Below are 26,709 nucleotides of genomic sequence, written 5' to 3'. Positions count from 1 at the left end.
TGAGCTTTGATCTCAGTGCAGGTTTAATTAGCTGTAATTAGTGGTTTCACTGCATTAACCAGAAATCCCGACCACAGAGGATTAAAAACACCCCTCAGCTCAATGCCCTCCTCCCCTTCCCCCTTTTGCTTCTTGTGTTTTAGGGGATCAGAGACTGCCCCTGGATGGTCCTTCACCAGATGGGTGCTGCTGGGTGTTGCCCTGTGCACCCCCAAAGAGCTACTGTGTTATGGACTTGTTGAAACTACACTGGAACAAATCATAGAACCATAGAACCATAGAATGGTTTGGGTTAGAAAAGACCTTAAGATCATCCAGTTCCAACCCCTTGCCATGGGCAAGGACACCTCACACTAGACATGTCACCCAAGGCTCTGTGTCCAGCCTGGCCCTGAACACTGCCAGGGATGGAGCATTTGCCACTTCTCTGGGCACCCTGTGCCAGCATCTCAGCACCCTCAGAGGGAAAAAGTTCCTTATCTCCAACCTGAACTTGCCCTGTTTCAGTTTGAACCCATCACCCCTTGTCCTATCACTACAGTCCCTGATGAAGAGTCCCTCTCCAGGATCCTTTTAGCCCCTTTCAGACACTAGAAGCCATATTCTCAGCCGGTCTTCATACAGGAGCTGCTCCAGCCCCCCGGTCATCCTCATCACCCATCTGTGTAGTTTAATGTCCAGTTAAATCTGCAGCTGCTATGACTTTTAGTAGGACACCGATTTATGGCTTCCCAACATTTCATAGAGTCCTTCTTGGGGTTTCTGACTGCCTTCTGCAATATGGTACATGTACAGCAAGGTGCCTGCTCGAGGCTTCCCAAACTTTCAGCTTCTTCAGTCTTCCATGAGTATCTGGAAGCCATGGCATGGCCATGGCCTTTGCTGGAGCTGCCCAGCTCCTCAGCACAGAAATGAGGAGGGGTTTTGGAAGATATGGGTGATGGGAAACCCAAATCACTGGTCTGCTCTTCTCCATAGAGATCCATGTGGAAATTCCATGTAGTTGGCCTCACAATACATCTGATCGCTCACAACAGAGCAGGAATGATCCAAACAACTGGTGAAGTGAGAGCGGTGCTGAGAATCATGTCTCCTGTCAAGATACCCGCTTCACACTTGATAGAGATCAGTGTACCCCACAGCGAGCACCACCAACCACTCGTGTTGGAAAAGGTCTTGGTTCCTCTGGCCAGCTCAGAAGCTATATGGATATTTATGGATACTGGAAAATGCAGTGTTCCCAGATAGCTCACTTTGATGTCCAAGGCTGGAGATGGGTCCCAGTTCACTGTGGGTCAAGCATGTCTACTTAGCACATCTGTGCCAAAGTTGGCTGTTTTCAGTCTCATGTGTCTACCCAATCTCCTTGCAATACCAGGAAACAAGATTTTCCTTGTCCCTTCCTCAGTTTTCCAGGATGTTGGTAAAGTTCAGTTCTATTATAGAATCATAGAATAGTTAGGGTTGGAAAAGACCTGAAGATCATCCAGTTCCATCCCCCCTGCCATGGGCAGGGACACCTCACACTAAACCATGTCACCCAAGGCCTCATCCAATCTGGCCTTGAACAACACCAAGGATGGAGCATTCACAACCTCCCTGGGCAACCCATTCCAGTGCCTCACCACCCTCACAGTAAAGAATTTTTTCCTTATATCCAATCTGAACTTCCCCTGTTTCAGTTTGAACCCGTTACCCCTTGTCCTGTCACTACAGTCCCTGATGAAGAGTCCCTCCCCAGCATCCTTGTAGGCCCCCTTCAGATACTGGAAGCTGCTATGAGGTCTCCACGCAGCTTCTCTTCTCCAGGCTCAACAGCCCCAGCTTTCTCAGCCTGTCTCCATACGGGAGCTGCTCCAGCCCCTGATCATCCTCGTGGCCTCCTCTGGACTTGTTCCAACAGTTCCATGTCCTTTTTATGTTGAGGACACCAGAACTGCACACAATGCTCCAAGTGAGGTCTCACGAGAGCAGAGCAGAGGGGCAGGATCACCTCCTTCGACCTGCTGGTCACGCTCCTCTTGATGCAGCCCAGGATACGGTTGCTTTCTGGGCTGCGAGCGCACACTGAAGCCGGCTCATGTTCATTTTCTCATCGACCAACACCCCAAGTCCTTCTCTGCAGGGCTGATCTGAATCTCTTCTCTTCCCAGCATCCTTGTAGGCCCCCTTCAGACACTGGAAGCTGCTCTGAGGTCTCCACGCAGCCTTCTCTTCTCCAGGCTGAACAGCCCCAACTTTCTCAGCCTGTCTTCATACAGGAGGTGCTCCAGTCCCTGATGAACATTCTTTACATCCATGAGTGTTTGAGAGGGGAGTCGGGCCAGACTTTGTCTTTGAATCACTGGCCCATGGCAGAGACATAGAGGAAAGGCAACAACCCCATTCTGAAGCCTGAAAGTGGTTCTCAGGTCATGTCACCAAAGTGAAGGGGACCCATGCTCTGGATCCCATGTTCCCCTAGGACTCAGAAGCTATTTCTTGCTGTCCCAGGATTGTCATATGGGGAAGGGAAGCTTTCCCAAGGAAAATGCACTCTTGTTACACCATAGCCATATCCTCCAGGTATTTCCCCTTTGCCATAAAACCAGATCCTGATCCATTTGGAGATGAGGTCTTTATGCTGTTGCCACCTGAAGTCTCTCTCCTGAAATCTGAAGGCTTAAAATTCCTTTCAATTCACTGTCAGTGACTGCAGATGGTAAGTTTATTCCCAGGATAATACTGGGTTTGTGCTCTGGTCAATCTTCTGGCACCCAGGTCCTTTCAGCCCTTATCTCCTCCTGCAGGGTCCATACATCTGAAGTAGATCAGTTAAATCAGCTGCTGCAAGGGCTTTGTTTCTTCTGTCTCTGGTGAGCATCAGATGGGAGTAAATCACAGAATCACAGAATAGTCACATAGAATCGTAGTAGGTTATAGAATCATATTAGATCATAGAATCATGGAATGGTCTCATCTGAACACCCCTGGTCTGTGCAAGTCCAAAATACTCCTCCCCAGGACAGCACTTGATGCTTTCTGTGCCTCATCTGGAAAACAACCTCCAAAACATATTGTATTATATCTGCTATGCAAAATGCAGAGCCTGCACACAACAAAGGATCAGCAGCTCTTTACAGCTCATTATCACACAGGGGGAAAGCAGCATCCAGCTCTGAAGGCTCGGTGGAAATGTGTGATGGCTTTCGCATATACCCTGCAATGCCAACACCTCGGCAAATCCCACCTTCCTCTTCTCTTTCTCTGCACAAGGGGACCTGATGGGACACAGTAAATGAGAGCAGGGAAAGGATCCAGCAGTGGGGAAGAGGCTGTAGTTTGGGTTTTGCATCAGTTTTCCCTCTTTTTGGCAGGATCAGCTCCCTGGTCTGATTCACAGCAGGCCCTGCAAACAGCTGTGCTGGCACAACTGAAGGAGAGGGAACAAACAAGGAAATGAGCTGTTAAGGCTCTGAAATGATCATGTTCCTGAAAATGGAACTTTTAGCTTAAATTAGGATAAGACATCAGGGTTGGAGAAGGGAATTGATCAAGGTGGGAGCAGAGGGAAGGCAGGAGCAGTGAACACATCCTTGTGCAGAAGTCATTGCTCTTCCCACACCATCTTTGGGCCTTTTGGCCTCACTCCAGCCTAAAGATGGACAACTTTTGTTCTCAGCTTTGCTGAGTAGCAGCTTTCTCCTTCATTGCTTCTGTCTGGGAAATGCCTTGCCTGCTGCTGATGCTCCACAATAGGAAAAAGCTCCAAAATGCCCTAATGGTGACAGAGCAGATGTTCGGAAGCAAAAGCCTGACTCATGGGGGATGACATTTTACGTTTGTCCTTAAGTAATTTTCGCATAATGAGAGCATTTGAGCACATGGAAATGGGAGGAAAGTGGCTGAACCACCGGGTTCTGACAGCGCATCACTCCCCTTCCCTTGGTGACTGCATGGGTTATAAACTCCTCAAGGAGGGGATTTGGCTGGCTTTGTAAGTAAAACATAGGCATTTCACACACACATGGGCCATGGCAGCCCAAAGAACACGCACTCAAGTCCAGCAAAGTAGTTGGACGTGACCCATCAGTGTGCGCTGGAGCCCAGAAACCCCCATGTGCTGGGCTGCACCCCCAGAGCGTGAGCAGCAGCTCAGGGAGGAGATCCTGCCCCTCTGCTGTGCTCTGGGGACACCCCCCTGCAGTCCTGATCCAGGCCATGGAGATGCTGCGAGGGCTGGAGCAGCTCTGCTCTGGAGCCAGGCTGAGAGAGCTGGGCTGGGTCAGCCTGGAGAAGAGAAGGCTCCTGAAGGGGAGACCTCAGAGCAGCTCCAGTGCCTAAAGGGGCTGCAGGAAACCTGGAGAGGGGCTTTGGACAAGGGCCTGTAGGGACAGGCCAAGGGGAATGGCTTTAACCTGCCAGAGGGGAGACTGAGATGAGCTCTTAGGCAGAAGTTCTTCCCTGTGAGGGTGCTGAGGCGCTGGCCCAGGGTGCCCAGAGAAGCTGTGGCTGCCCCATCCCTGGCAGTGTTCAAGGCCAGGTTGGACACAGGGGCTTGGAGCAAGCTGCTCTAGTGGAAGGTGTCCCTGCCTGTGGCAGGGGGTTGGAACTGGGTGAGCTTTGAGGTCCCTTCCAACCCAAACCAGTCTGATTTAAGCCTGAGTTTAACTTTCAGATACATGTATTGACCTGTTGAACTGAGGAACACTTGCTCTATAACAAGTCGTCCCCCGCAGTCACGTCTCCATCAGAGCTGGTTGCCCTCAGTTCCCTTTACAGCAAGTAGCAAGAAGCGTGATTAGAGTGTGAGTTTCTGGTTTTGTTTAAATCTTCTTTGCAATGAGATGCAGGGTCTATCACAGTGCGTGTTGCTTTCACACAAGGATCGAGGAGCAGAGGTGACCTGCTCAGGTGGAATTATCCATGGCAGACATCTATCCCTAGGCAAGATGAGCCCTTCCTCAGCTGTCTGAGGCCAGGAGGTGCCTTTGCAGGTGGGCAGATCAATCCATAAGCATCCTCTATAGGTTTTTACACCCAGTAGCAGCCATGTATTACCTGGGTCTGAATTCATTTGGCAGTTCCTACACCCTTAATGTCCAAACACATAGTGTATGAAATCATGTAGCATCCACTCTTCATCAGTCACTCCATATAGCAGAGGAAGCATCTTCAGGCATCAGTTGGTACTGGAAGGCACTGGTCCTGCCGAGGCTTTCCGCTCTCAACTCAGTGGTTGTATTTTGATCAGCCATTCCCATTTTTCCCAGAGGCGCTTTTAATCTTCCCACTGTAACCTTTAAAGATAGAGGGTTTAGTGGCCCCTGTAATGATTTTCATTGCCTGAATGTGGATGTGTGAGTCGCTCTGAGTAAAGAGATTAATTCAATTTCCCTAAACTGGAAATGGACTGAAAAACGGAGAGGCTTCATTGACTTTCTTTGCTTGGGTCTGGCTGTGTTAGTGAAACAATCAACGGAGGTGAACTCCAAACTGGCGTTCATATTTCCAGGGGCACGAGCTCAGGAAGATGTGACTGAACATCATGGGTTTGGCCGTCAGACTCGGCCGCAGCACGTTCCTAGGCTGCATTAACACCATCAGGTTATATCCTCCTGGAAGTGAATTACAAACAAATTCCTCATTTCCCCCTGAGGTGACAGTCTTTTGCTGATATGTGCTTTCTTAAGACTAATAAGTTTTGAATGTCTGTGGCGGGGGGGAAATCAAAGTAATTACTTTGTGTTCCCAAGCTGCTTATTTGTATAGGTGCATGTGTGTTTATCTCTCTCTGTCATGCTGCATTGCTAATGGTAATTAAAGTGAAGGGATTTGTCTTGTTAGAAGTTTTGCTGTTTAACTTCTACCTGAAGTGACTTCAGCCTCCGTGACGATGCTCAGTCACTGACCAGTTACTTGTAGAACTGCAGTTGCTTTAATATAAGGTTTAACTTTAGGAATCTAAGCTTTGTGGGATTGAGCATCCTCGGCAAGTTTGCTGATGACACTGAGCTGTGTGGTGTGGTTGACACGCTGGAGGGAAGGGATGGGATCCGGAGGGACCTGAACGTGCTGGAGAGGTGGGACCGTGTGAACCTCATGGAGTTCAACAAGGCCAAGTGCAAGGCCCTGCTCGTGGGTTGGGGTAATCCCAGGCACAGCTACAGGTTGGGCAGAGAAGAGATTCAGAGCAGCCCTGCGGAGAAGGACTTGGGGGTGCTGGTCGATGAGAAGCTCCCATGACCCAGCTTCAGTGTGCACTTGAGCCCAGAACCCACCCCCATGTGCTGGGCTGCTCCCCCAGCGCATGAGTTCAGGAGTTGGAATGGGATGAGCTTTAAGGTCCCTTCCAGCCCAAACCATTCTAGGATTCTGTCCTGGGTTCAGCTGTAGCAGTCATTTTTCTCAGTCTTAGTAGCTGGTGCAGTGCTGTGTTTGGGCTTTAGACTGAGAACACTGCTGATAACACCGATGTTTTTAGTTGCTGCTCAGTAATGTTTACTCTGACCAAGCACTTTTCAGTCTCACGCTCTGCAGTGAGGAGGAGCACGGGAATCTGGAAGGAAGCAGAGACAGGACACCTGACCCAAACTCCGTACCACAGCACGTCATGCCCAGTATAGAAACTGAGGGCAGTTACTCAGAAGGGTTAGATCACTGCTCGGTTGGGCCTGGGTATCAGTCGGCGGGTGGTGAGCGGTTGTATTCTCTTCCCTTGTTATTTCCCTTATCATTATTATTATTGGTGGTAGCAGCAGTGATTTGTGTTATACCTTAGTTACTGGACTGCTCTTATCTCAACCTGTGGGAGCTACATTCTTTCCATTCTCCTCCTCATCCCCCCAGGATCAGGGGCTGAAAGAAGGGAGGGAGTGAGTGAGCGGCTGCATGGTGCTGAGTTACCAGCTGGGCTTAAATCACTACAGATTCTAACTCTGTTGGTCTGGAATTGGATCATTTTGCTTATCCAGATCTGCAGTACGTAGGGGGTGTGTTGGTTTTCTTTGCAGACCAGGTTTTGAAAGCACGTCCTATGAATCTGAGTCTTGGTGTTCACTATCATCTTGGTGGAGGTTCTTGCGAATCAGAGACTACTCATCATCAACTTCTGCTTTATTTGACTCCATGGAATTTGATATGTGGGTGATTGTAGCAGTAATTCAGGGCAAAACCCATGTTGTCCGTTGTCAGCAGTGGTGTGGTGTGTGCTCACCACGTGCTCGTGGCTCCCTGGTGAGCCAGCACAGGACACGTTGTCTATGGCTCAGTGGGTGGGCCAAGGAGTTCTGCCAGGTTCCCAGCCTTGGGTGTCCATCCCACCCAGGGGTGGGAGGTTCAGTCTCTCCCCACACTTCATTTTTTGCCTGAAACATGAAATCCATGGGCTGGAAAGAGGCCACAGGGCTTTCCCACTGGCTCTTCAGGCTGCACAGACCACAGATCAGGTCTCAGTCTGGATCAGGAGGTGAAAACCACAGCCCCACCACAGCATCCAGAAACTGCTTGTGTTAATACAGCTCTTTTCCTACTGTAGAAATATGAAGATGAATGGGAAAGCTTATTTGCAGGTCCACATAAAGCATAAAACACATAGATACCCCAGATACACCATGGCTTTAGCCATGAATGGGCTAGGCAGGCTTTTGCATGCACTGAGAGCAGCTTTATTTGTTTGCTTGCTTCAGAAATGCCGTAGGAACATATAGCAATCCTCTTGTCTCAGTGGAGTCCAAGGACCTTCTCCTCTTGCCTTCACTTTCTCCCCTGCCCTTCCACAGCTTCAGGCTTGGACTGCCTTGCTTGAGGGTGCTGAGGCACTGGCACAGTCATCCCTCTGATGATCATAGAATCATAGAACGGTTTGCATTGGAAAGCACCTTAAGATCATCCAGTTCCAACCCCCTGCCATGGGGCAGGGATGCCTCACACTAGACCATGTCTCCCAAGGCTCATCCCATGGGAATAGATACCCCTGTGCGCATCTGCAGATGCCTGAGCTCTCATCCAACCTGCTTTGGAGCTCCTCATTCATCTAAAAATGGTTTTCTGCTCCCATGCTTAGAGGTGGGCTCTGCCTGTGCTGCCTTTGTGTGCTGAAGGTCTGGAAGCCACCTGAGAGCTTCTGCTTCCTCTACCAGCAGACAGAGCTGTTTGTTAGAGGAAGGACAGAGTTTTTAAGGATGGGAAGCTGGTGTGACACAAAGCAAAGAAAGGGGGGACCATCAGTGTGTGAAGAACAACCATCCCAGGCATGTATCCGCAGCTAAAATAAAGGTAAGCAGTGGCTTGTCAGCTTGAGATGCATCTCTATTGCCTGGCTCCAACCTGCAAATGGAAACAATTAGAGATCTGTCCTGCCCTTTTCACAGCAGGCTGCATCTTTCTAGCACAAGCCCCACCAACAGAAAGACACATGCAGGTCCTTAAGGAGCAGATTGGTTTACCCTGTCAGTCAGATCTCCTTAGAAGCTGCAATGCTTCATAGCTGGTAATCTGCTAGGAAATAACAGAGATTGGTGCTGTGCGATACGGTTTTGAGTCCCTGCTCATCATTTTTCTATGCACTCAAGTCAGATCTTCTGCAGAGGGTTCTCTTTTAATTAGATTGAGGCAGGGAGCAGAGCATTTCAACCTGCTGATGGAATGGCGTCCTTGGAATGATGAGCAGGCAGAGGGTGGCTGGTAGGGTGTGAAACATCAGTGCAAGGACACAAGGGGGATAGTTCTGGGAATGGTGCTTTTCAGTTGAAGGCAGGAGGGGGGAGAGAGGATCAGGGTACCAATGGACCAGGGTCAGATCCTGCTAGACTATAGGAGGGAAGAGGGAAAATGAGCAAAGGACAGATAGCATAACTTGAGATGACCAACAGGGCCAAGCCATGCTATAGTGTTAGGGCAGAGCAAGATATCAGCCTGCAGAAGAGAAGCTGCATGGAGACCTCAGAGCAGCTTCCAGTGTCTGAAGGAGGCTACAAGGATGCTGAAGAGGGACTTTTTACTAGGGACTGTAGCGATAGGACAAGGGGTGATGGGTTCAAGCTGAAACAGGGGAAGTTCAGGTTAGATCTAAGGCAGAAGCTCTTTATTGTGAGGGTGCTGAGGCGCTGGCACAGGGTGCCCAGAGAAGCTGTGGCTGCCCCATCCCTGGCAGTGTTCAAGGCCAGGTTGGACACAGGGGCTTGGAGCAACCTGCTCCAGTGGAAGGTGTCCCTGCCTGTGGCAGGGGCTTGGAACTGGAGGAGTTTAAGGTCCCTTCCAACACAAATCATGCTCTGACTCTGGGGCTAATGCAAAAGTCTTTGCTAACTGGGGCATGTGAGAGCCTTCCTTTCCCACTGGTGCTGAAGCAGTAATGATTAGGGCAGTAATTTGCCCGTGTGCTAGGGGATATTCTCACCACCAGCTCATTTCCTATGGATATTCCACTCTCTAGTACCACTGATCTGTACCCAAAGGAGCCACAGCCCCACATGCAGAGACCACCAATGAGCCCATCTATCTCCTGGCTCTGGGATCTAATCTGGGATTCGTGCAGACTCCATGGAGCCAGTTGCTTCAGATGAGGATTCAGCAGTTTCTGACCCATAGAGAAACAGCTCCACATCATCTTCTTTTGCCCTTACTTCCCTTTCTTCCCTCCCGGTTTGGGTATTCAGCAACCCCAACATTTTCCACCATGAGCTTTCCCAGAAAAGATGTGGTCTGTCAGAGCTGGATTTTGGATACTAAGGTGGGATTGTCATAGTTACCCTCTGAATTCCATCCTTGAATGAGACTAAAATGGGAAACTATGATTTTTGCAGCTAAATCAGTAAAAACCTGAGTAAACTCAGAGATGATTCTTCAACTGCAGAAGGTGACTGCCTCCAGGACACAAGCATGCACAGTCTGAATGGGGAATGTACATCAGGCAATTCCCATCTATCCGGGGTAGATCCTCTGGTGAGGCTGACATTCGGAATTCTGCCTCAAATGCAGGAAACGTGGAGTGAAGGAGGTGAATTATTGATGGAGCACAAGGATTACCGTATCTGACAGATGGAGACTGTCTGGGAACATGTTGCAGAGTGGCATCTGCACCATGCCTGATTGGCGGCCATGAACTTTCACACGTCAGATGGAGGATAGCAACACACAAACTCTGATGCAGCAATTAAATCTGTCCTGTAATGAACCTGGGCTTTGTAGCCAAGAGAAATCCATACCCTCAGATAAAGAATTAAAATCTCAGTTCTTTATTTTAGGAAGGTATTGAAATAATAATAATACGTAATTGGCCCAAGGAGGTTGTGGCTGCCCCATCCCTGGCAGTGTTCAAGGCCAGGTTGGACACAGGGGCTTGGAGCGAAGGTGTCCCTGCCTGTGGCAGGGGGTTGGATCTGGATGAGCTTTAAGGTCCTTTCCAACTCAAACCTTTCTCTGATCCCATGATTCTAATTACATCCAGACGACTGCATTTAAATATAGATGTATGATGTCAACATATAGAGATTTATATTGCTTGGTCTGCGGTGTGTAATCTCTTACTCAGATTTTACTGAAGGCTGTAAAGTTTCACTTGTATTTTACAGTTTGCATTCCAGATTTGAGATCAAATAATACAGAAAATATGTAAAATGCAGATGACATCTCACATCACCTAAATGCATTAACATCTGAAGCTAAATTGAGTCTCTCAAGTGCATGCAGAACTCATGTATCAGATATGTGTGACACATCATCATGTGTGCAAAAACAAAGGGCAGAGGAGGTGCAAATAATAGCAAGTTTTATGCTTTCATGAAGAACAGCTTGTATTATGAAGGAACAATATGTAAAATACGCCTTTTTTAATAAGATTGAGTGCCTTTGTGTTCCAGGTTGTTTTCTTGAGTGCAGTGCAACTTGGTAAACGACTGTAATTGCTCTGCCATCTGTTAACTGTTTGGTGCAGTGTGTGAAGTTCATTCTTCCCTCACTCAGAGCATACAAACGGGCTGATTCTGAGAATCATCTGCTAAATGGGCTTTTTGTCCCTGGAGGGGGTTCAAGGGTGGACACCACCAAGGACTCTGGCTCTGGGAGTTACCCAGTGAGCATCAGCATGGGGATGGTACTAGGTTGCAACTCAAGGGACTTCAGCCTCTTAATCATAGAATCATAGAATGGTTTGGGCTGGAAGGGACCTTAAAGCTCATCCAGTTCCAACCCCTGCCACGGGCAGGGACACCTTCCACTAGAGCAGGTTGCTCCAAGCCCCTGTGTCCAACCTGGCCTTGAACACTGCCAGGGATGGGGCAGCCACAGCTTCTCTGGGCACCCTGGGCCAGCGCCTCAGCACCCTCACAGGGAAGAGCTTCTGCCTAAGAGCTCATCTCAGTCTCCCCTCTGGCAGGTTAAAGCCATTCCCCTTGGCCTGTCCCTACAGGCCTTTGTCCAAAGCCCCTCTCCAGGTTTCCTGCAGCCCCTTTAGGCACTGCAGGGAATCTCAGCAGACCTTCATCTTCTCAGCTACAAAGCAGCGTTTTGACAAAACGGAAAAGTTCTGAACACGGTGTCTCTAAACTGCTTCCAGATGTACAAATGGGAATTGAAAGAGGTTAATAAATTAATACCAAATCTACAGGTTCAGTTCTTACAGTAGAGTTCTTTTGATATCTGGAGGTTTTGTACAGTTAGAAGATGTATTTCTGGAAGGAGATAAAAATAGCAGAGCAATTTCTCTGCTTTTGATGGCTATGAACTACCCCATCAGTTTGAAAGTGGTGCAGAGATGCTCCTCTCACTCTGTATGGTCTAACTTTGTTTCCAAGGAGCCACTGTCACACTGCAGTGGAGTCTGTACATAAGGAGTGGTGAGCAAAGGTCTGCATCCCTAAGATACTGCATCAGTAAGACAAGCAGACCTGGTTTTCCATGCAGTGGAGAATGGAGATAGTAACCATGTCTATGGCTGCGGGTCTCATCCTGCACTGACATTGCGCTGATGATGTTTTCATTTTAAATGCTAAGAGTTTATGCTGTCTGGCAATAATATATTGTAATGCAGATCTGTTGGCTCCAAAAGTTGAGACCATTAGGAGCTAAAACTTCACCAAGAATGGCCAGAAGAGGCCACAGTTGTACTGCGCACAACCGTGTGTGGTGCTTGCTCCAATCCCTGCTCTTCCAGGAGTGGTATTCTTCAAAAGGAGCTATTAAAAGTGGTCTTCTTGCTTTGCCTACTATAACAACTCCTTGGAGAGGCAGTGGCTTCCCTCTGTACATAATGTCTTTTGCCCTAGGTAGAACACAGAAGGAAAAGCAATTTCAACCAGAAATATTGCTATAGGGGCAAATGAGTAGCATCTGGCCATAAATAGCTCGAGCCTGTAAATCTGGAGGTTTCTAAGCATGAGGAGAACTATTGAGAACTGGAATATTGGGTGTGATGAAATGTTGGCCAATGCAGAATGCATGGAGAAGAGGGTTGAAGCCCTTAAGCATTAACTTCTTCAGCCAGAAGACCCATAGTTCTGTGTTCATGTCTACTACAATTTGGCATTGAATCCATCCTGGATGTGTGGTTTCTTTGTAATAAACACTTAAACCAAGCATAACTGTCTGGTTTTGGGTAGGATGAATTAGTTTTGCCCCATTTCTTCTCCATTCAGAGGTAGGAGATCTTGGTGGTGGTCTTGGTGGTGGTGATAACTGATGATGGTGAGCCAGTTGGTAGGGTTTGAAGCTGAGCACCATTTGGTTTTCCTCCTGGTTCAGAGGCTGGAGCAAGGTAATGATGCTGATACCAGCACAAGAAACAATAGTGCCATGAGACAAGTGAATTGAATAAATCACAAAATGGTTTGGGTTGGAAGGGAACTTAAAGCTCATCCAGTTCCAACCCCCTACCCTGGGCATGGATAAAGGACTCTTCCATGAGAAACAGTAATATGTTCAGCAAAAGGTTATAACAAACTAAATTTGGTGTCAGCATGTCCACAAAGAATCTCAGTTTCCTAATTCCTGAAAGCACTGTAGCATTCAAACAAAGATACCCAGAAGGAAAAACATGAACTGGAGTTTTCCAAGAACTGTAGGCTGTTTGCCTGACTCCAGCAAGTGGTTTAAACCTCCTTTAAATCACTGGGGCCCGACCACAACCTACTACAGACAGACTTGACTTGATGGACTTTGCCATTTCCTACCACATTCACATAGAATCATAGAATCACAGAATGGTTTGGGTTGGAAAGAACCTTAAGATCATCAAGTTCCAACCCCCTGCCATGGGCAGGGACGCCTCAGTCGGGACCATGTCACCCAAGGCTGTGTCCAGCCTGGCCTTGAACACTGCCAGGGATGGGGCAGCCACAGCTTCTCTGGGCACCCTGTGCCAGTGCCTCAGCACCCTCACAGGGAAGAGCTTCTGCCTTATCTCCAACCTGAACTTCCCCTGTTTCAGTTTGAACCCATCACCCCTTGTCCTATCACTACAGTCCCTGATGAAGAGTCCCTCTCCAGCATCCTTGTAGCCCCCTTCAGACACTGGAAGCTGCTCTGAGGTCTCCACGCAGCTTCTCTTCTCCAGGCTGAACAGCCCCAACTTTCTCAGCCTGTCTCCATATGGGAGCTGCTCCAGTCCCCTGATCATCCTCGTGGCCTCCTCTGGACTTGCTCCAGCAGCTCCATGTCCTTTTTATGTTGAGGACACCAGAACTGCACACAGTGCTGGGAGTGGTGTCTCACGAGAGCAGAGCAGATGGGCAGGATCACCTCCTTTGATCTGCTGCTCATGCTTCTACTGTTGCCTTATTAATATTTCCTTTTTATTTCCTTTTCCCTTCCTCCCATTGCTTGTCACTCATGACTTGGACAATGCTGCCCTGCTGGGAACACGTGATGGGGATCCCCATGCATCCAGCAGCATCATCACGGAGGGGAACACATGCACATAGCATTGAAAACCCAATCCTGAACAACTCGCACCACCCTCACACTGTGCAGTGGTACACAGTAATTACACAGCTTTTCAAAGGAAGGATAAATCCATTAAACCCCATTAACTAATGTCTCAAAAACAATGTCTGAGACACTCCTTGTAGCTCCACAGTGGCTGATACAATGAAAGATGGAAATCCTCCCTCTCCAAATGGAACTTTATAGGGTATTAAATAAGCACCCTCAGCACTTATCTAAATCTTTAATTAGTTCTAGAATATACTGATGATATCAAGGCTAATTAAATTTATACAGATAAAGAGCAATGAAATTCTAGCCAAGTGAGCTGGAAAGTACATATTAAATAGTAAATTTAATGGTTCAAGCAGATAAATGCAATTTTATATATCTATATAAAAATTCTATTCAGTTCACATATCATATTCAAATTGATCCTGAGTGTGCAAGTGATTGGGAAAAATCCTTTGAATGGATCAGTAGAAGAGCTAATCTGGCCTGTTGAAATATCAGTTCTTAATGGCAGCATGTGCAAATAAGCCACACACATTTGCATTTTACTGCATATAGTAAAAAGGAAACAAAATATCTATCCCATCTGCCAGTTTATAAAGAATATTAAGCAATTTTTTCCCCTTGCTTCATGCGTAAATGACAGGGAACGTGGGGATGAATGTAGCCTGAAAGCGGAGAGTCAGCAGTTCGATGGAAACTACTGCAAAGATTGCTCCACTCAGCAAAATCTAATACACTTTTAGCTACCCTTTGGGAACAACAATTACTGTGGCAAAAAAACCCACCCTTCCCAGCTTTATTTAGGATCAAATGGCTTGGAATTGGATCCAAACCGTGATGATGTGAGTTGAGAGGTGCTCAGTGGTACAAGATTGTTGGTTTTGGATAAAAACAGGTATGTTCGGTAGCTACCAATGGGTGAAGGACTCTTCTGATGGGGTCTGCTTGCTAAGGGGAACTCTGCTCTCATGAGACTCCACTTGCAGCACTGTGTGCAGCGCTGGTGTCCTCAACATAAGAAGGACATGGAGCTGTCGGAGCAAGTCCAGAGGAGGCCACGAGGATGAGCAGGGGCTGAAGCAGATCCTGTATGGAGACAGGCTGAGAACACTGGGGCTGTTGAGCCTGGAAAAGAGAAGCTGCATGGAGACCTCAGAGCAGCTTCCAGTGTCTGAAGGGGGCTACAAGGATGCTGGAGAGGGACTCTTCATCAGGGACTGTAGTGACAGGACAAGGGGTGATGGGTTCAAACTGAAACAGGGGAAGTTCAGGTTGGAGATAAGGCAGAAGCTCTTCCCTGTGAGGGTGCTGAGGCGCTGGCACAGGGTGCCCAGAGAAGCTGTGGCTGCCCCATCCCTGGCAGTGTTCAAGGCCAGGTTGGACACAGGGGCTTGGAGCAACCTGCTCTAGGGGAAGGTGTCCCTGCCCGTGGCAGGGGTTTGGAACTTGATGAGCTTTAAGCTCTTTTCCAACACAAAGCAGTCCGGGATTCTATAAGGTAGAGCTTACCAGGTATCAGAATGAAAAGGAGGGGAGAGAAAAGGATAGATCTTTTGGAAGAGAAGTTATGTTCTGCATGTACCTCACCTCTTCCTTTGCTAATTAGCTCTGTGTTTTGCTGGTGATTTATCACTTGTGTTTCACAGAAGGACTTGCAGCAGGGAGAAAACCAAGCCCTTCAGTGACCCAGAGCTGCACCCAAAGGTGTTGGCTGTGTTTGTGGGGTGTGTTCCAGAATCAGCCATTAAAACAAAGCTGCTTTGTTCGTACAGAAGCCAAGACATGGGTGAGCTGATTTGTATTTAGTGCTTCCTACACTGTCTGTGGTTGAAGTTGAAAAAGGAAAAGTAATTGGATTTATAATTGGGTTGTCTTTAATTAGAAGGCTTTACTTATACCCTTCTGAATAAATGCACCTACTTTCCTCGTCTGGCTCTGTACCCTGATCAGAGTTCTGTGCACTGCAGTCCCAAAAGCAGGTACCGATCAAGGTGTGAGGGCTTCTCATCTCTGACACTGTTTTCTACCTCGGACAAATTACTTAATTGTTATCTCAGTTCCTCCAGCTGTATAAAGCAAGAATAATAATATCACCCTTACATCTCAGCCCTGATTCTTTATTAAGGGCTGTGATTTGCAGGAGCGTGAAGCGCTCATGAATTATAAATTCACTTTAAGTCTTCCTCTCATGTTTTGTTTTCTTTTACAACTGATTTCACTTTGGTGTTTGCACTTCTGAGCTTAGTAAGTGGGTTTTATGTTCTTGACACTCTCCTCCTTGTAGTAACACAGCTCAGAGCTGTCTGTGCCTCCTGCCCAAGGGGTGCTGTGTGTTTTAGCGTGTGGTGATGGGGCATCTGCCTTTGGGCTTCCAAGATGCTGTGGATGAAGTGGGCTCTAGGGCACCTAGAGAAGATGTAGGTCATAGCAGTACACAAATATGTTTGGCCTAATTGTAGGTTCCCTCTACAATCCATGGAGACAAATAGGTGCTTCTTGGCCACAGTTCATCTCAACCCAGACAGACATGAGCGGTGTCCATTTCTTGCCATGGTTTGTAAGAGCAGCTGAGGGTGACTAGCACAGCAAAAGCAAACCCTGATGTGGACATCTGAAGCTGTGTGGATTCCCCTAAAGCACTTTAGGTGCTTCTGGAAGCAGAGAATGGGCATTGCTATGGGTTAATTAAAAATCAAGAATGAAATCTTAATAAACAATGATGTGTGGAATAGTGACCTGAGGGTAATGATAGTCTGTTACATGTTTTAGGGCTGTAACTTTATAGAAGACCTGAGGGATGCAGTTTAAGATGAGCAGCAGTCACAGAGTGGGTACATGATGTAGCAGATACCTTCCATCACTACTTTCTATTTTGTAACCATAAGCTCCCAAGGTGGGAGAAGAAACAGCAGCCCTGCTTGCACCATCTTGATTTAAAACACTCATCACTGATGCATGTATGCAGATGTCATTGCAGTCTTCAGGAGGTGTAGGAATTGCAGTAATTGCTGGTTTATGTGGCTTCTCTTTTGCTTGGTATTATAGGGTTTTAAGAACTTGCTTTACAAAAAGTCCTGCATGCTAGAGCTCATCTCTCCTGCCCCATATCCAGTGCTCTGTAACCACCAACTCCATTCTCATCTCTTTCCCTTTCCCACCTCAGATTTCTCATGTTCCATATGCAGAAAAGCCCCACGGGTTTCTATTCTTGGTCAAGCCAGTCCTGAAAATCCATTTCTTCTTCACTGCATATTATTATTATGTTATTTAATTTCTCGGTTTAATCCCATTTTTACACTCACTCACCTCCCCCATATATTTAAACGTAATGGATCCACCAATATCTTCATGTATCAAACTTGAGTGACTTTATAACTGCAGCTTTGGTCTCTTTTCCTCTTCACTTCCATGCTCATTGTTCATGTGGTTCTTAACAGAATCAGTGCATAGTTTGGGTGACCTTTGGAAGGGACCTTTCAAAGCTCATCTAGTCCAACTCTTTGCCATGAGCTGGGAGATCTTCAACTAGATCAGGTTGCTCAAAGCCCCGTCCAGTCCAACACTGAATGTTTCCAGGGATGGGTCGTCTACAACCTCTCTGAACAACCTGTGCCTGTATTTCACCACCCTCATCATTGAAGATGTCTTCTTTGTATCTAGTCTGAATCAACCCTCTTTCAGTTTTTGTCTATATTTAGCCTGTAAGTGCTTCACAGTTAACCTTTTTTACTTTCTTATTACAATATCCAAGATATTTTGGGTGCTATAAAAGTGACTCCCTAATCCCTCAAAAAGGAGGGAGATAAAGTATAGAATTAGGGGGTTTTGTTCCTTTTGGGTAAGATCTGAGTTCCTGCCTTGTGAAGCAGTTTCCATCTGCACTACTACGGAGTAGGAACCCGGCTATATAATGAAGGCATAATTAAAGTAAGATCCTTTATTCTGACACATTGCACTGCTCATCTGAAGGTCCGGCTCTTAAAAGGGATCAAGTCAGTTAATGTTGAATTCAGCTGGCCGTCATTTGGAACACTGTTTTTGTGTGCAGGCCTTGGGTTATAGGTTAATATTAGCATTTAAATGGAGAATAGTATTAATAGCCCTCAGAGGAGCTTGTCTCATCCTGATTGCCTTTCCAAGGATCTTCTCTAAATGAGAAAGCCTCTTCAGTTTCTTCTCTTTCTCCAAGAACAGAGTTCAAGAGACCATCTATTTTGAGATATATATATACTTACATTCAAAATGCGTCCTTGCAAAATGGGTTCGTTGTTGGCAACTCGATGTTTTCTTTAACAGCTGCTGTTTAAAACCAAACAAACCAAGCTGTTTTGCATGTCAGTTGGCTTCTTCAGTTTTAGTTTGCCTGTGAGATGTCTCTTCATGCACCTGGGAACCATTTCCACCAGTGATATTTAACCTTCACTGTTTGCTGTTAGTACAAAGGTGTTCTTCATATGATGGTAGATCTGCCTGGGCCAATTCCAGCTTGCAGAAAGATGACAGCATCATAAGGACAGGGTTTATTTTATAAAATGTGTTTTCTTGTCATAGAATCCCAGACAGGTTTGGGTTGGAAGGGACCTTAAAGCTCATCCAGTTCCAACCTCCTGCCATGGGCAGGGACACCTTCCACTAGAGCAGCTTGCTCCAAGCCCCTGTGTCCAACCTGGCCTTGAACACTGCCAGGGATGGGGCAGCCACAGCTTCTCTGGGCACCCTGGGCCAGCGCCTCAGCACCCTCACAGGGAAGAGCTTCTGCCTAAGAGCTCATCTCAGTCTCCCCTCTGGCAGGTTAAAGCCATTCCCCTTGGCCTGTCCCTACAGGCCCTTGTCCGAAGCCCCTCTCCAGGTTTCCTGCAGCCCCTTTAGGCACTGGAGCTGCTCTCAGGTCTCCCCTTCAGGAGCCTTCTCTTCTCCAGGCTGACCCAGCCCAGCTCTCTCAGCCTGGCTCCAGAGCAGAGCTGCTCCAGCCCTCGCAGCATCTCCGTGGCCTCCTCTGCACTCGCTCCAACAGCTCCACGTCCCTCTTGTGCTGCTGCCCCAGAGCTGGATCAGGGCTGAAGGGGGGGTGTCCCCAGAGCACAGCAGAGGGGCAGGATCCCCTCCCTGAGCTGCTGCTCACGCTCTGGGGGTGCAGCCCAGCACACGGGGGGGTTCTGGGCTCAAGCACACACTGAAGCTGGGTCATTTTGAGCTAATCCACTATTATTATTTATTAACCTATTTTTCAGATGATAGAATCAGCTTTTGAGAAATATTAATTCTTCTCCCTGTTTTTAAATCTCAACATTACAAAGAAGCAGAGCAGTTTGCCAGCATTTCACCGGATGGAGATTTCCCTCACTTGCCATCCATTTATTTCCCCCGTCCCTCACTAACTTGCTCTTCCCAACCTCCTCTTGATAATCAAAAGAGCATTTATTATGGCAGGGACAAATACACTTCTGAAAGTAAAATGAAGAGCCTAAATAACACAAATCACCCAACAAGAGGCTCATCCCACTCCCTCTTTCATATTTCATTATTTGATAACATCAGAAGATGAGGCCATCAGAGCTGCTTGGGCAAAGGCAAACAGGAATGTGCCTGATCAATATTTATTAATACTTTCAAAGACAAGGGAGGCAAAGTTGAGCAGACTTCATAATGGAGTGAATAATTACTCATGCAAATAGGGTTTGGCCCAAGGCAATGACATGCCAAAGCAGCAGGGTTTTAATTGCACCCTATTATAAATGCATACCTTTGGCTCCCTCGTGCTGTCTCGTTTGCTCTCTTCTTTCTTGTATAGGACATTTTTAATTAAAAAATAATCCGATCCTGGAAGGAATGACAGATGAATCCTGTGTCTGGTAGTGCGGGATTCCTCGGTAATCCAAGATTTGGGACAGGCTGAAAAGGAAGGCAGCCATAAGATGGACTTGTGTTGCTGAGCTTGTCCGGTGATCAGTCTGACTACAGACAGAGCTTTAGTTCTTGTTCCCTCTTCTTTTAAGGTGCTCTCTCACCTTGAGAAGACCATGAGTCTTATGGGCCATGAGAATATGGGCCACAAGACGAGGCCCTGGCACAGGCTGCCCAAAGAAGTGGTAAATGCTCCATCCCTGGCAGTGTTCAAGGCCAGGTTGGGCAGAGCCTTGGGCGACGTGGTCTGGTGTGAGGTGTCCCTGCCCATGGCAGGGGGTTGGAGCTGGATGATCTCAAGGTCCTTTCCAACCCCAACCATTCTATGATTCTATGATAAAATGGACCATAAGAACATGGACCATGAGAATATGGAGCAAAGACTTGCCATCTCTCAGAGAGACTGCCCCATCCGAGACATCCCCTCTGTCATTGTGTTGAAAACCAAACCAGAGCAGGCACAGGTTAAAATCTCATTTCACATCTGCTCAGCATAATCTCCCTGAAGGTGAGCAGTATTTCCTGAATCTAAGTATTTACTTTGGCAGTCTTGCTGCTTATTCTACACCTTGTCTGTATAACTGCTCTTGAGATATTGCCACTACCCTCAGATTAACCTTACATTAGATTTCTGACTGTGCATTGAAGCATCATGATAAATACCCAAACCTTCTAAAGCAGAAGGTTTGGAGGCTGACAGCAGCTTCTGGGCACTCAGTGAATGAGCAATGACAGGTTGGAAGCTGCCATTCAAATGTGGGATCTTAGTTTCTACAAGGCATAATTAAACAGATATAACTGTTGCCCAGGGAAGTGGTGAAGGTTCCATCCCTGGCAGTGTTCAAGGCCAGGTTGGACAGAGCCTTGGGTGACATGGTTTAGTGTGAGGCATCCCTGCCCATGGCAGGGGTTGGAACTGGATGAGCTTTAAGGTCCCTTCCAACACAAACCAGTCTGGGATTGTATGTGCCTACCTGTAAGAAGAGCCAGGATTTAAAGGATATCCATCAGCGTGGCAGGAGGTGGATTGGACACACAGGTCTTACCATAATGTGCTCCTGAGCCAAGGCATGGTATGGCTTTGATATGGTTTTCCATACCAAAAGGTTTATAGGGAATTCTCCGTGCTTTGTTGTTGTGCCATTATTACAGTGTTAGCATCATTAGCAATTAAACTGCTAAATCTGTTCCTGTGCTTGGAGATGAGGTTGGGTTTAGTCTCCCCCTTCCTGAATCCAGTATAGAGAAACATGCTCCTAAGGTTTTGTGGCTTCTGCTATCGATGCTTATCAAAAGCTAGGATTCAGTGCTGTGGCTCTGCTGGGGACAGAGCAGCCCTGCAAAATGCTGCTTGTCTGAGCCACGTAGGGGTTTCCAGCCCCTGCATCAAAAACGTGGCCTCATTCAGCACTATCAGCAGCACCGTCTGAGTGAACAAGAGATGTGAACGTTAAGGGCAGTAAATCGTATCATGTTGTGTGGTGGGTGGCACAGCAGCTTCTGGGGGACCACCAGTTGTGCTGTTGGGTTCCCCATCCTTTGCACAGGAACTGGAATCAGTAGTTGACGCAGAGTGGCTCAATGTTACCCGAACGTGAGGAGTTTGGAGCTTGAGGGATTCCTCAACTGCCTTCTGCAAACAGCAGCTGGTACAGGGATGTACAGGGTCTCCCCAGTCCTTACCTGTCCTTCTGAGCTGCACAAACATCTTTTATCACATCCTAAGTCAGGGGGATTTGGGGTTCCCACAGACCACATGTATTACCAAGCAGCTCTTGCCAAGCCTGTTCTTAAATGGCTTGCACCATTTCCCTGTATTTCCTAAGGGAAATACTGTCATTGAGACACTTGTCTGAGCCATTTACCCCCTGCTTCTAAGGGAATAATTTATCCTTGGAGCAGAGGCCACCTCGAAGTCCCCTTGAAGCAGTCTGTGACACTGGTGATCTGGTCTTCCATCAGCTCCAGGAGCTTGTATGTCGATATATGGCTCCACATATATCTATATAGCTGTGTGAAGCCAAACAGCTCCATTGTTTTCTCAGCTGATCATTCATCCCCAGGAGCTATTTTTTGTGTCTCGTACCCTGTATTCTTTGTGTCTACGTGTATGTCTCCCATTCACTCACACTCCCTTCTTTTGAGCACACAACCCAAATCCTTGTTCTTTGTTGTGATGATTTTGAAGTCCTCCTCCTCTGGCCATGGGCCCTTTCTCCTACTGATCTCAACAGCAGTTGTGTTGGTGCAGACTTCCAACCAGAGGAGCATATTCTCGGGTCTCAGCAGTAGGTGATGCCTTGAAGGATACAGAGGAGATAGAAGTGCGGAGCTCTTCTTCTTCTATTGGCCACAATAGTAGGTGAGGCCTGAGCCACTCTAACATGTAGTTTTGCTACAGCAGCTCTACAGTCGTTGCTGCAGTGATGTGCAGTCTGACAGCGTGCTGGATGCTCCCTGCAAAGGCAAAGCTAAGCCAGACCTGGGAGCCTGCAAAGTAAAGAGCAAGAGCAATTGAATATGCAGCTTTGCCATGTTTGCCCTGATTGCTATTTTAATGCATTCAAAGAGGAGGGAAAAGGAGGGAGGTGATAACTTTTCCTGCTCTTGGGTTTTAAATCATTTATTCCACCAAGACCTAAGGATTAGACTGCAGCCTGCCCTTCTTCTCTGCAGAAGCATAGAGGAGTGATGCAGAGACCTCCTCTTTGGGTGTTCCAGCCCATTTCTGCCTTGATTTGCTGTTCAGTCAAAGAAGTGCTCGGTATTTGGCTGAAACAAATCCTTGCTGAATGCACACAGACAAGAATCAGAGAATCAGAGAATCACAGAACGATTTGGGTTGGAAGGAGTCTTAAAGGTCATCCCGTTTGAACCTTTTCACTTCTCCTTCCCTGAGCTTTTCACATCCTTTTCTTAACAAGGGTGCATAACACCTGTAGTGATGTTATATATAACAGTATAAGATCATTACAGATGTTATACTGTAATGTTATAATTTCATTGGTTATGGAGTTAACCAATTCCTCTAGAAAAAGGGTTACTTTCCATCATGCACCACTTCTTTTTCGGTTTTGATACCCAAAGGGACTTAAACGACAGCTGAGGCTCATGGCTTGGTGGAGCTTGCTGCAGTGGGGTTGTATGTGAGAACCTTCCCCTTATCCCAGACCTGGAAGGGTCTGCTCAGGATTGGGACCCCTCCTGTAGAAAGGAGCTTTGTAAAGCTTCATATTTGCACAGCTTCCTCTAGAACAGGGTGCTTTGTGTTGGTGATATCTAGAGCACAGGGTCCTGACACCGGATCCTACCCCATGGTATAGGTGGGGAAACTGAGGCACAGAGCGCAGCTGTGTGGGTTGGAAAGGCTGTGCCAGGAATTCACAAAAGTCCTATAAAAGGCACCAGAGTCGCGATTCCCCTTCTGCTGCATGACCTCTAGGCAGTGCTTTCCAAGCATTACACGCTCTTCTCCCAGTTTCAAACCATAATCAGTTTGTGCTATAAAGGGAATCCTGGAATGGTTTGGGTTGGAAGGAACCTTAAAGCTCCTCCAGCTCCAACCCCTGCCACAGGCAGGGACACCTTCCACTAGAGCAGCTTGCTTCAAGCCCCTGTGTCCAACCTGGCCTTGAACACTGCCAGGGATGGGGCAGCCACAGCTTCTCTGGGCACCCTGTGCCAGCGCCTCAGCACCCTCACAGGGAAGAGCTTCTGCCTAAGAGCTCATCTCAGTCTCCCCTCTGGCAGGTTCAAGCCATTCCCCTTGGCCTGTCCCTACAGGCCCTTGTCCAAAGCCCCTCTCCAGGTTTCCTGCAGCCCCTTTAGGCACTGGAGCTGCTCTGAGGTCTCCCCTTCAGGAGCCTTCTCTTCTCCAGGCTGACCCAGCCCAGCTCTCTCAGCCTGGCTCCAGAGCAGAGCTGCTCCAGCCCTCGCAGCATCTCTGTGGCCCTTCCCCTTATGGAAGGAGGGAAAGAAAAAGCCTCCGAACACCCCAGCAGCTCTCACTGGCTTCACCTCCTTCACTGGGCTGTGGAGTCAGGACAAATACGCAGTCCCACGTCCATTTGCAGCCTGTTCTGCACTGGTGGGATTGGCAGCTGTCAGAATTGCCCCATTTCTTCCTTGGCCTCTGATACGTTTTCCCTTTCAGTAAGTACTTGTTTAAATTCCCTTTCTTGGCAATCTATTCTTTCCCTAATGCCACTTTGCATTAATTCAAACCAGCCTGCACTGCAGCCTCTATATTATTCCTTCTCTTCAAATGATCTTTCACTTATTAAAAAAGGCACCTTCAGCTCCTGGCTCAAATTTGATTTTGCATTATTTAATATTCCTTCTCTCTAACTGTGTGTCTCGGTATCGTTGGTGGTCCCTGGAGCTTATGCTGGAAGCTCTTCCCACGCTCCATATTAGCATTGCTCTACAACAGGGGTTCATTAGGGACTAAAGAACTTCACTTCCCCTATCCCTGTGATTTCTTTTGTTTCCAGAAGGCTCCTGTTCTTGCAGTCGGGATACACATCTGTGCATCACCATGTATATAGAATCACAGAATGGTTTGGGTTGAAAAGGACCTTGAGATCATTCAGTTCCAACTCCCTGCCATGGGCAGGGATGCCTTACACTAGACCATGTCACCCAAGGCTCTGTCCAACCTGGCCTTGAACACTGCCAGGGATGGAGCAGCCACAGCTTCTCTGGGCACCCTGTGCCAGCGCCTCAGCACCCTCACAGGGAAGAGCTTCTGCCTTATATCTAACCTTAACTTCTCCTGTTTCAGTTTGAACCCATATATTTATATGCATCTATCTAGATACTGGTTTCTATTTGCTGGATACCAGTGACATCTCAGCTGATGGTAACTACTAGGAAAGACAAACCCCCTATTCCCCATAGTCTGTGTTTTAGCTGAGTATGGGTGAGTGTGGAGAGCAGATTTGTTGAGATTTGCTCCCTGGTGCATGTAGGTGCCCACTTAGCATCTACTGATGTTCAATCAGAATATGTTTGTGCTCTCTTTGTACAGCACCTGATGCAGTGTCCTCTGCTCGTAGTACAGCTGGATAAAAGTAATAGTTGATGGTATTCTACAGAGATAAATGTCAGGTGAATAGAATCATAGAATGGTTTGGGTTGGAAGGGACCTTAAAGCTCCTCCAGCTCCAACCCCTGCCACGGGCAGGGACACCTTCCACTAGAGCAGCTTGCTCCAAGCCCCTGTGTCCAACCTGGCCTTGAACACTGCCAGGGATGAGGCAGCCACAGCTTCTCTGGGCACCCTGTGCCAGCGCCTCAGCACCCTTATAATAAATCATTTCTTCCTTATATCTAATCTAAATCTACCTTCCACGTATAATCACGTATCACTGCTCACCAGAGTGGATGTTTTGTTTGCTTGCTTTTTAGGCAGTATTACGAGATGCTCTACAACACAGCGGATGAGCTGCTAAACCTGGTGGTGGATCAAGGGGTGAAGTACACAGAGCTGGAATACATCTACGCCCTGAACCTACTGCACCGGAGCCAGACAGGAGTGGGAGACCAAACCACCCAGAACATGAGGCTGCAGAGGCTGAAGGAGATCATTTGTGAGCAGGCTGCAATCAAACAAGCCACCAAGGACAAGAAAATCACCACCGTGTGATCTGCTCTGTCACATTAACTGAGCAGCAGGGGCTGGTGGGTTGCAGGTTCACACCTCTATATTTCGGTTGCAATCAAAGCAAAAGCACGTATCTTTGGGGTGGCATTGAGAAGGAATATGCCATTTGAGATTTGGGTTTGAGGTTGTTTTGGGGGGTTTGATGTGTAATTGCATAATGCTTATTTAACGCGTTCTCCTAAGAGGGATTGCACAACAGGAACAGGCATCCTGGTGGAGATTTGGGTGGGATATTTGGCTTTGCTCTCTTGCTGCTGCTTTCTCTCAAGATGTCAGGCAAGCTGCTGTCTCTGGTGGGGAAAGAGCGGATTTCACACTGGGTTAGGTCAGAGCCTTAAGACCACACTAAAGCAAACAGCACCATCACAGTCCAGCTCAGACCTGTTGGTCACATGTGGGGTGATGGTTTTGATGCTGTTCCAACAGCATTGCTGCATGGAGCCTGTTTCAGCTCTGCTGCTACTATTCTGCATGACAGCTGAAGAGGCATTAAGTTTTCTGCTGTTTCTACTGCAAAGAGATCTAGTTCTTTATTCCTTCAGACAGTGATAAGCCAGTTCTCATAGTGGGAGGTAACATGGGACCATTTGTTTCCACTTGCAGTTTTTCATTATCACAGAGCCATATGGCATTGTTTCTGCAGCTCATACTGCGCTGGATGATGTTGGATGTAGGAGAAAATTGCCAATATAAGGTAATAGCAAAACTTCATTCTCTGTTTCTGTTTTTGAGCCTCCCCAGCTCAAAAGATGTTCTGTAATTGTCATTTGATACACTGGAAGGACATGCAGGCTTATGGAGCTCAGCACTGATGATCAGCAAGGGCATGAGGAGGGGCAGATCCCAGCTCTTCAGTTTGAGGCACACTCACGTCACCGTTTCTGCCCTGCCTTGACCATAGGAAGCCAGCTCTAGAAGGTTCCTTATAAACTGAGGCTGAGTTTCTACCGTCCCTCCAAACCCAGCATACACTTGTATGTGCCAAGTAAATCGTCAGCCCAACAGGGTCTCACATGCTGAGATAGGTTCTCTCTGAGCTGTGTAAGTGCTTGTGTGTCAGTCTTGAAACTGCAGAATTAAAGGATGTTTAAAGGCTCTTCAAAGGCTTTGTCTGGGTTTTTTTAAGAACTGTTCCTTTTGTGGTGTTTAAAAGATTCTCTTCCAGGTCTGAATACATAAAAGTGTCCTTCAAGGTGACATCAGTTTGGAAGTGTCTTCTGAATCAT

General features: G+C 47.4%; 1 protein-coding gene across 1 annotated transcript in view; it reads left to right on the top strand.

Annotated features, from left to right (window-relative positions):
• The window catches only part of EXOC4 (exocyst complex component 4), a 397,246-nt gene extending 370,773 nt beyond the window's left edge, over positions 1-26,473 (top strand). The window contains exon 18 of the mRNA XM_080623156.1: positions 25,228-26,473. Coding sequence (XP_080479282.1) covers positions 25,228-25,465 — 238 coding nt within the window. The 3' untranslated portion in view covers positions 25,466-26,473. The remainder of the gene's footprint in view (positions 1-25,227) is intronic.
• The last annotated feature ends 236 nt before the right edge of the window (positions 26,474-26,709 follow it).

Source organism: Psittacula echo (genome assembly GCF_963264785.1).
Source record: "Psittacula echo genome assembly, chromosome: 1".
In the NCBI taxonomy this organism is placed as follows: domain Eukaryota; kingdom Metazoa; phylum Chordata; class Aves; order Psittaciformes; family Psittacidae; genus Psittacula; species Psittacula echo.
Note: the sequence above shows the minus strand (reverse complement) of the source record. Positions and strands in the feature narration are given on the sequence as shown.